The 11,615-nt window shown below is 30.2% G+C and overlaps 2 protein-coding genes across 5 annotated transcripts; one reads left to right on the forward strand and one right to left on the reverse strand.

Annotated features, from left to right (window-relative positions):
• The first annotated feature begins 634 nt into the window (after positions 1-634).
• Positions 635-2,376, forward strand: LOC145759897 (uncharacterized). The gene has a single exon (XM_082573756.1). It carries the CDS (start codon positions 839-841, stop codon positions 2,174-2,176), a length of 1,338 nt encoding a protein of 445 aa, XP_082429882.1. The 5' UTR covers positions 635-838; the 3' UTR covers positions 2,177-2,376.
• Positions 2,377-4,157: 1,781 nt separating this feature from the next.
• LOC145752230 (uncharacterized) lies at positions 4,158-11,370 on the reverse strand. Of its 4 annotated transcripts, XM_082568492.1 has the most exons (18): positions 11,232-11,370; positions 10,931-11,042; positions 10,682-10,781; positions 10,508-10,593; positions 10,191-10,346; positions 9,759-9,862; positions 9,403-9,582; positions 9,008-9,194; positions 8,558-8,645; positions 7,860-8,077; positions 7,565-7,677; positions 7,099-7,386; positions 6,559-6,811; positions 6,113-6,220; positions 5,504-5,564; positions 5,363-5,425; positions 5,207-5,275; positions 4,158-5,112 (listed from the first exon to the last, which is right to left on the reverse strand). In XM_082568492.1, exons 1-18 carry the CDS (start codon positions 11,273-11,275, stop codon positions 5,042-5,044), a joined length of 2,301 nt encoding a protein of 766 aa, XP_082424618.1. In that variant the 5' UTR covers positions 11,276-11,370; the 3' UTR covers positions 4,158-5,041. The 4 variants fall into 4 exon arrangements, with proteins under 4 accessions (XP_082424618.1, XP_082424601.1, XP_082424609.1 ...); XM_082568475.1 differs by having other exon boundaries at positions 5,363-5,564; XM_082568483.1 differs by having other exon boundaries at positions 5,363-5,564; positions 6,107-6,220.
• Positions 11,371-11,615: the final 245 nt, after the last annotated feature.

The following is an 11,615-nucleotide window of genomic DNA, read 5'->3' on the forward strand; positions in this document are numbered from 1 at the left end:
CTTACCTAGCATGTCGCTCCAATTCTTTTTTTATATTTGGTGGAGGACAACGTACCCAACCACGACATATTTTTAAAAAAGTGAACAAAATATTAGAAAGTGGTCAAATACAGGTGTAAACTTTGTATTTTCGCAATATACGCTATATAAGTGACGTCACAAATCGGGGGTTTTGACAACTTACCTATCATGTCGTTCCAATTTATTTTTTATATTTTGTGGAGGACAACGTACCCAACAACGACATATTTTCAAAAAAGTGAACAAAATATTAGAAAGTGGTCAAATGCAGGTGTAAACTTTGTATTTTCGTAATATACGCTATATAAGTGACGTTACAAATCGGGGGTTTTGACAACTTACCTATCATTTCGCTTCAATTTATTTTTGATATTTTGTAAAGAACAGCGCACTAATTACCACATATCTTCAAAAAAGTGAACAAAATATTGAAACAAAATAAAAGTGAAAAAAATATATATTTTTTTTTTGTAATCACTATTTTTTATAATTATCCGCCCAAGCAAAATTCTCTGCTACTCTCTGCCAGCTCTCTGGCAGAAAGGTGGTGGTGTGCATTGTGTACAAAGTGTGCAACAATAAAATTAGTATAATATTCTAAAACTCTAAACAGTCCAAATTTACAAAATTTTACATAGAGTACCGACTTAAAAATTTTACATAGGCAGATAGGAAATAAATGTCTGAATGTTAACATATTTTTGTACATTACGTTTACTTTAGTTAAGATTATAGTAATAGGATAGTCTAAAAAGTGTCTAACTTTTCAATCCTAGGGCTTCTTTATCTGGTTAAAGCAAGTCCTAGAATTTTTAAAATGGAACTACAAGAAAATAAACCATTTGAAGAAGATCATTTAGCATCAGTTCAACGACAATCAGAAAATGAAAAAACACCTACTTCTAAAATTGTTAAATCTCATACAAGAGTAGATTATAAATATTTTTTAAATAGCAGAAAACAACATGAAACAAAATGCTTTGAAAAAGCTCAATTTAGCACACCGAAAAACAAGAGCCAAAAGAAATCATTGATATGTGATAACGAATTAAGTATTACCAATCCCTTTGAAAATCAAAGTACACTTGACAGTCTTTTACTGCCATCATTTAGTCCTTCTGTGTTTCAAAATTTTAGTAGTGTAGATGTTGGGGAAGGGGAGTCTTTAAAATCTCCTGCTAGTTTTTGGAATATAGATCAGATTGCATTAATGAAACCAGCAGATATTGATCTTTCTAAACTACATGAACAACAAAATTTTGTTAAACTTGATTCCGCATCTGAATATCAAGCACAGAAGGCCATAGATGACTTTTTTGCCAATGTGGTTAATATGACAAGTCCATGGTCATCAAATGACCATCCTTGTTATCTTGCAATAATATCACCATCCCCAGCTCAAATAAAACAAAGAACCAAACAACGTGACAACTTAATTTCACCTTCTGTTTTACCTTTAAAATCTTCCCAACCTAGAAAACAATACGTCACAAACATTTCACCAGCTAAAAATAAAGTATCTCATTCTTCAACCACAACCTTTACCCAAACTGACATTTCCATTCCAACAAATCTGGATCTTGTCCAAATTCTTGCACCATATAAATGTACATTTAAAGCTACTTCGGCCCAAGATGACAATACCTCAGAAATTTTAAGTACTTCTACTTTACGAAGGAAACTATTTAGTCAAAGTGCAGAAGATTTAAATAGTTACGATAAAAGTGATTGTGTCTATGCAATAAGCAATCGCCCAAAGTCCCCAAATGATTGTGGGTGCTTTAACTGTAAATCATCAAAATCTTGTACTTTTGAGCATAACAAACCTAAACAATCTGAGCAAACGCAACCAGATAAAGATAATAGCAACTGTAGCAGTTTGCCAACTACAGTAGATTATTTTTCATCATCTTGCAATAGCCTAATGCAAAGTCCATCTGTTTTGAATTCAGAAAGTCATATTAATAGCTTTTACAATGAAAATGATCATGAACTCGATAAAAATTCACATGCAAGGTATTCATTAGGTGGGTTTAGGGATAGATATAACAACAAGGATAATAATCAAAATGGATGGGAAAAAAATTTATCAGAAGACATTTCATTTTTATCTCCAATAAAACCTATTCAAAAAAAAGATCAAGCTAAAGTCTGATAAGCCATACTCAACTTTTACCTAATGTATGTTTTTAATTTACAAAAGTTATGCTAAGTTTTGATGTAAAATGAAATCATAAAACATAACTTGAACAAATTTTCATATATGTAGAGCCATTTTATAAAAAATCATTTTTCCTGTTAGTTTTGTTTTGAATGTTGACCAATTTAAATTATTCAAAATATTACTATTATTTATCAGGCAAACTTAGTAATAAAATTTGTTTTCAATTTTTTAATCTTTTCTTATGTTTTACACTTAATTTACTATTATTATGTTTTTTTTTAGAAAATAATTGTGTTGAAAAGGTTTTAACAACAATTAACAACTAGACCTGAGCTAATAAAAAAAAAAGTGAAAAAGATTTTTTTTTTTGTATATATCTTTATCCTCGATGTGGGAAAGTCGAATGCGCGACTTAAACATAGAGTAACATCAGTTACTCTGACCCAGACTCGAGTTGCCTGTGGCTGTTTGGGATATTATAGAGACTATAATTGCCCAGTAATTACACTGCTGATTAAGTGCTGGCTCAGCAGGAGTTCATACCGTTTATAGCGCCTTACTCAAGGGCGCTACCGCATCAGATCAGTGGGGATTGAACCCACGACCTCATGTGCGGTGTAGCAAGAGTTCTTACCACTACACCACGCTGCCGCGTTAAAAATTGAATTCTGACTACCCAATGATGTCTGCCAAAAAACTAATTAAGAATACAACATTATATTTAAAACCATCTTATGAAACTCATCCTGTCGCTAGCACAATCATATTTTGGGAATAATAACCAATTAGTCAAGTTGCTTAATGAAGTAGGCTAGCTGCAAATCACGTTAGGAGTTTATAAGGTTATGAACTTTAAAGATGATAATGTGAAAGTTATTAATTCCAGGACTTTTAAGTTTTTAGGAAAGAATTTGTAAAAATAAATGTGATTCACAAAAACAAGGGTGTTCTCTAAAATACATATTACTGCTATTACATTACAACTATTGTCTCTTAATTTAAACTACCACCTTTCTTGTCTGAACTCTACAATTACGTTACCCTGCTAGTTGATTAAAGTAGTGATTAAAGCTGGGATAGTGGTAGGAATAGCGGAAATGGTGATATAGGTATTTTAGATAGTCAACAAAAATCCTAAAACGCAAGAAAAATCTGTACTTCTTAGTTTGCAGAAAAAATAATTTTGACTTGAAAGTCCACAGCTAGTAAACTATACGCTTTCATATATAGGATCGTATCCCAAGGAAAACTTTCATCAGGTATTTTTTAAAACAAACTAAGCGGAATGAATGTCTGTAGCGAATTTGTTAATTTTTAAAGCTACATTCACCCAGCTCAAACAAAATTACAAAAACAACATTACAAATCGAACAAAAATATTAAATGTTTATGGGGTAATTGCGACAATAGACGATTAAAAGAGTCTTGGACTTTTTGGGCATTATGGAAAAGGCCTCGTTTGGGTTTTACAAAAAAATCAGCCTCAGGTTGGTGCGTCTTATCGTCTCGGAAGTTCCGTCGTTGGGCAAAGAAAATTAGGTGGTTCGTTCGAGGAAATGTGTTTTATCTTGTTCTAAGGAGTACTCCAGCCAAAGAGTTTATATACTTTAATTATATCGGCACATAACTTTCACGATGTAGCGATCATTTTTTAAATTGATTAAGTGGTTTTTGAGATATCACGATTTAATGTTGAAAATGATTTTAAACAGTGACGTTTTTAACGCTTGCGAATCAAATGACGAGTGACGTCACAAAGAAAAATATACTGATTTTTGTTATTTCAAATAAAATAAGTACGACGATGTTTAATTTTAAATTACGCAAAGTAGTTTAACCAAGTTTGGTATTAAAAACTGCTGCTTTATACCCGGAGGCCCGAATAGTCAAAGGCAGACCCTTGAGAGCTCCAAATAATAAAACAGTGGGGACTAAACAAACGATCTATGTAGTTACACTATGCTTTTTTATTTCTAAAATACAAAAAATAATAGTACCAACAAACTTTAACCAAGAAGATGTTTTGTAAGCAGATATTTTTTAAACAGATTTCGATAACAGTAAGTAAATTAAATTTAAATGAATATCTTTTAAATGAAGTAGAAATCAGCAGGATTATAGATTTTATCCTAACACATGCTTGATTGATTAAAATAAAATTTGAACCAACTGAAGTAAGAAATAAAAAATATTAAAGGATTTCTCCTGAAATATCACACAATAAACACACACTAAAAAAAATTGTACAGAAATTACTATATTGCACACACTTTCCTTAAACTTATTGGGGCAAGAGTTTTTTTTTTTGTATATATCTTTATCCTTGATGTGGGAAAGTCGACTGCGCGACTTAAACATAGAGTAACATCAGTTACTCCGACCCAGTCTCGAGTTGCCTGTGGCAGTTTGGGATATTATAGAGACTATAATTGCCCGGTAATTATGCTGCTGATTAAGTGCTGGCTCAGCAGGAGTTCATACCGTTTATAGCGCCATACTCAAGGGCGCTACAGCATGAGATCAGTGGAAATTGAACCCACGACCTCGTGTGTGGTGTAGCAAGAGTTCTTACAACTACACCACACTGCCAGTTAGAAGTGACCTGTAAAGTTAAAAATACCTATGCTTCTGCAAAGCAATTTTACACAAGAAAACTAATCTAGTAAACAAGCTTAATTTTCTTAGGTTTTGGAAATTGGGTTTTAAAAACTTAAAAAAATGTACAATTACAATATTTGTACTTGAATCTGTTAAGCAAATTTTTGATCATCCATTATTTTTTCCTAACTTTTAGCACATACAAGAAGTGTTCAATGATTTTAAGAGTATTCACAGTGATTTCATTGCTTTCTGAAATTAATTCACACCAGCAGTAACTACACGTTTTCTTTTAACATGTGAGGTGGTTATATGTTGTGCTGGTGACCCTAAATATTAAGGTTTATTATGTTAAAAAAATGTCCCTTGGAGATTAACAAAAGACACAACAACTTAAACTCTAAAATAGTTTTAGTTTATTACCCCACGAACTATTAACATTGTCATCTTCCGGTGTTTGAACATTATTACCGCCCATTGATATTCCAATTCCTATTAATAAACAACAAAAAAGTTATTCATCATATACATATAAAATTGTTCAATGTAGGCATGTGTTAAATTATAATATTTTTTTACCTGTGATCCCAGCTAATCCAGTAACATTTTCTGGACTTGTGTTATTATTATTATGCTGCAGTCCTACAAATGAGTTGTTATTAAATGAGGGTGGTCCAGATGGACTGTTTGACTTTAATCCTATAGTACCAAATGAGTTACCTTGTGCACCCAAAGCAAGGTTTGAGGGTGTTACTGATACTGCGCGCTTTGCAATAACATCCTAGAAATTATTACAGTTTTTTTATTAGCTTTCCTTACTCTAGTTAAGGCTTAACAAATGCTTTCAATAATATTGCACAAACAGGTACTTAACAACTGTGTCAAATCTGATTGTTAAATATTACACATTATCGTAACAAAAGATATATATGTTTTTGGAGATATCTTTATCCTCGATGTGGAAAGCTCAAATGCGCGACCTAAACATAGAGTAACATCAGTTACACCGACCCAGTCACGATGTGCCTGTGGCAGTTTGGGATATTATAGAGACTATAATTGCCCGGTAATTATGCTGCTAATTAAGTGCTGACTCAGCATGAGTTTATACCGTTTATAGCAACTTACTCAAGGGCGCTACAGCATGAGAGCAGTGGGGATTGAATCCACGACCTCATGGTAGTGCAGCAAGTGTTCTTACCACTACACCACGTTGCCGATTCTTCGTATATTAAAACATGTCAGTTTTAAACATTAACATAATAAACAGTAAACACATTTTAGGTATATAAAATAACTTTAGAAAATACTTAAACGCTATACACATACCCTAAAAGTGTGTGTAGTGTTTGGCCTCATGTTATAATCAAATCCTTTAAACATATTTTTTTCTTCACCAATTGTACTGGATATTCTTGTGTGTGCTGTTTTTCCTCTCTGCATAAAAAATTAATAAATAAAAAATTGTTAATTTACTTGGATATATAGATACACATATATATAACAAGTATAACAAACAGGATAGTTGTAAAATTTCAGGCCCGAAACTAATTATAAATACTAAATACAAACTTCTTTTAGTTAAAGAAAACATTTTTTCATATACCAAAATTTTAACAATTTAAAACTTAAAGCTTGCAGAAAACTGGAATAAAAAATTAATAGTATTATAATTATAAAGTACTTAAAATCAAAAATTTTGAATAATATTGTTTATATTAACAATTTTTTAAAATACAAGATTTAAGACCATAGTAAGTTTGAAGTACCCTTACAGTTTTCTTAAAATCAACAAGTGTGTTCTCATTCAAAGATTCCAAGTTTGATGATATAGGTGGTAAACGATTCACCCAGATACTATTTCCTGAACTGTTGTTGTTGATAGGTAAGGGGGAGGACTGGTATGATTGAAAGGGAGAATTTATTCTCGGATTAGTTAAGGATGTTATATCTTGTTCTAAATTGGATGGTTTTCTAAAAGCAGTGGCTCTAACAAATCCATCAAAGTCAGTGTTTGGCGTCTTCGCTCTAAAAAGGATCAATTTTCCTATAAAAGTTTCTTACAATACCGATAAAAGTTTCTTACAATAAAAACTCCCTCACAGCCTGTTTACATGAGCAGTAAAATAATTTCAAAATTGGGTCCGAAGCAGTCAAAAAAACAGGCCTTTATTTATTCTTTAGTTTAATTTAGCCTAAAAATTGTCTAGAAAACTAAATTTTATTTAGCATGAAATATAATTTAAAAACAAAATAATAAAATATATAAATACTTTTTACAAAACAACATATTACTTAAACTATTTTAATAACACCTATCTAGTGGAAGAAGTCTTGCAAGTTTTCCAAGTCTTCCTTTTCTTGCTGTCGCGCTTGGTTGCCTTATTGTAGATGCTCCACCTGGTGGATGAAACATCTCGCGAGAAGTTAAAGGACGGTTTAATGGGGCCAATGGACTTCCTCCACCAAATGCAAAAGTCGAAAGATGATGACTTATTCCCAATGGCATGTTGGATTTGTTGCCATTAATTAAGTGATGACTAGAAGATGATCTTTCAGGGTAAGAGGAGTCAGAGAGAATTGTGGAAGGAAGTTCATCTGACCTAAAAACCAAAAAATTTTTCATTTCTAAAATTTTATTTTTACCTTGGTTATAATTTTAAGTAACAAATTTTTTTTTTAAAACTTACATGGTACCAAATATTTTGGACATAAGATCGGGTTATAATTTAAATTTTTAAATAACAACATTATAAAAAATAAGTTCCATTAGTCACTTACACACTAGGTATTTTGTCACTTCTAGTCTGAAGCTTTTTTTGACTAATTTTCATTAAATCATTTAGAGAATTTAAATCTCCTAAGTTTTGATGTGATGCAGTAGAAAGACGGCCCTGGATTTAAAAAAAATATTATCTTTAAAATGAAAAACTATTAAAAAAAGAGGATGTTTATCCTAACATTGCATCAAAATTACAAAAAAATATTCAATAGATTTAAAGCACCTTAAGAAAATATCTTTAATTGTTAAAGCAAACTTTTTAAAAATAAAAATAATATCGAAAAAAATATTTACTGATGTAAAAGTTTGATGTTTCACTCCCCAGCCACCCTGCTCAAAATAACTTCCTCTTGAAGGAGGTAATCCCATTATATCAGGATAAATAAGTCTAGGCGGGATGGAAAAGGATGGAATAATAAAGTTTGGGTTTTCAACATTGTCATTCCTGCTTGCTTGATTAACTATTATCCCAGGTATTGGCCCCATATGGTTGTAATAGATTTCCTCCCCATCTGTAATTTGTAATAAAACTTTAAAAGTTTTTGTAACAAATTCTATTGAGAGAATTATTTTATTTGTTAAATTTGTTAGTAAAAACTATTTAAGTTATGACTGGAATTTTTATAAAACAAACATATTTATAGTAAATATATATTCATTTGCATTATGAATATATAGAAAACCAATAGTCTAGATTTTAGTGGCCCACATCTGATTAAAAAAATTAAAATCTAGTTACAAATGAATGTTAGTTTTGTAAGTAAGTTTGTAAATTATTATTAAAAATAAAAAAGGATTCCTCGATTAAAATATCATAGATTATACAACACTTTTTAAAAAAAGGCAAATGAATTGTTAATTTAAGCACCTACATTCATTTACGTAATATTTAACGACAAAACTAGTAGAAACTAAGACAACTTGAAAAGATTGTTATTTTGAATAAACAGATAATTCATATTTTAAAATAATGTAGTTAAATTTATTAACACCTCCTTGAGATGAAATTATTGCATCAGTCGACTGGTTTATGATATTGTTAATTGATCCTTGAAATGCTGCATAACTGTCTGCTATTATCTAAAAAGAAATTTACTTATTATTAAACCTAAACTTTGATCTTTGGTGCTGCTTTGTTTAGCAAACCTTTGAAATTAGTTAAGGCAACAAAATACAAAACCCCGAGCATCAGTATTTATTATCTAGCAAGTTGCACAAGGATCTGACTTGCAAATTTTTTATATTTAATTTAAAAAAAAAAATTTAATCTTGATGTCTTAAAACCATCTATTAATTTTAAAAATATTGGCATCGTTGTGCGAGTAGAAAAATAACTAACGTAAATAAAAAATGGCCTGTGCATAACATGATTTCTTTAAATTTAACCATTAAATTAAATAAAACATTCCAAAAAGAACATTACAAACTGTAAAATTCAAAACCTTGAGTAAATTTCCTTTCATTTTTGAATCCCCTTTACCAAGAAGACAAGCTATAACCTGGCCCCATAATATGTCAAAAATTTGATGCAAGACAGAATCTCTAACACAGGCATTAGGTGTAATTGGAGGAAACCCCAACCTTCTTCTCCGTGGAACATGATATCTTTTTGAATGTTCTTCTTCATCCCTGTATATGATAGAAAAGAAGTAGATTTAGACATTAAACGAAATAAAACTTGGCGAATGAAAACTTAACTTAAATTAGTATAAAAAACTCATTCGCAAGATAAATTTTTTAACAAAAATGTTTTAATAGTGGGCTACTATTTTAATTTAATTTACTAAATAGATATTTATTTATGCATCAGAAATTTTGAATATAGTATCTCACATACATTTCTTTGATATCATAGGCTAAATATTCCTCTAAATATCCATCTTGTCCAAATATCTCCTCCTGGAGATGGGAAAGATCATTTCCCAGGGATTGAGCAGAAGAAGAGGACTTTCCAGAAGTAGAAAGGAGATTTTGTGGAATAGATTCTGATGCTAAAGACTTTCCCATTACAGATAAACTTGAAAATAAAAAATACAATTACTATACAACAATTCCTAAATAAAATTTTTACCTAAATTAGGAATGTAAGAACCGATAACGAACTAAACAGTTAGTTAGAAAATTTCTCTACAGAATGTATTTAAATAACCAGATAGCAATACCTATAAACATTAAATAATATTATTTTTTTACCCATCACTATTAAATCCCTCAGTGTAATGTTTTGTTGGGGTTGTGTTAAAAGATGCTTCTGTAGTTGGAATAAATTGAAAACCCCCTTCTCTTGGTTGAACAAGCTGGAATTTTTTTAATATAGTGTTTAAATATTTGATATGCTAAACAGTAGGCAAAATGTCTTTCAAAAAAGATATATACCATAGTTTCGTAATTACTATTTATGTAATAGTTAAGGGGAAGACAAACTGAACAAAATAAGTTGACAAGTACAATTATATATAAGTTTTACTTCACACCCTATGTGACAGTATAGATAACATAATTAAAAATCAAAAAATCCCAAACAAGGACAAGAAAATGTTTTCTTATTACTTTGCTTAATGCAGTTTAATTATAAACAGCAAAATGCTGCTATTTTAGTTTGTTTTTCCTTTTACACGTTCATACTTGTTTTCCTAGTATTCTTAAATGATGAAACACAGACATCCATTCCCTGCATTCATGCTGTAAAGATGAACTTCCAGATAAGACTCCTTCAAACAACATCTTTTCAATTGCTTGAAACATTTGACGTACAAGTCTGCTTGCTTGATGATCGAATTCCTTAAATAAAGATTAAATTGTTTTCCACAATTGGTAAAGTTTAATTTCACAATATTTATACCAAAAAATGACTTAAAACTATATAAATCAAAATTATAGCGAAATAATTATTAAAATGTAAGCATAGCAATGTAGGCTTAAATTTAAAATTTAAAACTCACGTCATCCCCCCAAGAATAAACAGAACTTCTCTCTGTTGTGTTTCCAGTTGTAAAACTATTTCCGGCTGACCAAAAATGAGATGAATCTGAAAAATAAACAATTAATCTTAAAATTTATGATGAAAACATAGACATTTGACAATAAAAGTGGCTTATTGAATTTTTTTATGTCACCAGTGATAGTATCCTCAGTGTGGAAGTTGCTGTGTGTTAAAGAACCTCTTGATTGTGTGGATTCCCCTCGTAAAGTTGAGTCATCGTCTGAATCTGACCCCTAAAATTTTAATTTATTTGTTGATTAATACATTTCCTAACAATTTTATAGTTGTTAAAATAGGTGAATTTATAATTTTTTTTATTTTTTAAGATTATCTTATACATTATTACTTTATATATACATATTTTAACTATTTAAGCACAAACCAACGGCAAATAATCATAATAGGAGAGTTCTTGAAGATTTGTGTGAATTAAAACCTCTTCAACTGCTTCTCGACCTGATTGGTCAATCAAACTACCTCGTGATATACCTCGTCTTAAAAATAATAAATAAATTATATTAAAAAATAATTAAACAATTGCCCAAAGATTAAAATGCATGGCACTAACAAAATCAAATAAATTAACCCTTATCTTATAGGTTGAAATAATTAAACCTAGTTTGCTTTATACATTATAGGTAATTTACACAGTTTATAAAGAATATTAGTTTAAGGTAACTTACATTTCCAAACCGTTTTGTTTTAATGGTCTGTATTGACCTGCCATGTTGTATTTGTTTTGTTTCAGTAAAAAATAAAACAATTTTTTTCAAATTTAGAAATGATCAAACAAAATAAGTAAATCCGAAAATATGTTTATCATCTGTAAAAAAATAAATTCTGTTTTATGCTAGTACCACAACATCTTTCAGATAACCAGCTCTTTCTTTTTTTTTAAAGCATGACTTTAGGTCATATTTTATGAATTTTATGTTACAAATTTAATAAATTGACAAGCAAGTGGATAATACATTAACCACATTTTGTAAATATCACTTAATAAGAATACCTTATCTTTATTGCCTAACTTCAATTTGGCACCTTTATTTTATCTTTAAACCTAGATA

Source organism: Corella eumyota, chromosome 1 (genome assembly GCF_963082875.1).
Source record: "Corella eumyota chromosome 1, kaCorEumy4.1, whole genome shotgun sequence".
Taxonomy (NCBI): Eukaryota; Metazoa; Chordata; class Ascidiacea; order Phlebobranchia; family Corellidae; genus Corella; species Corella eumyota.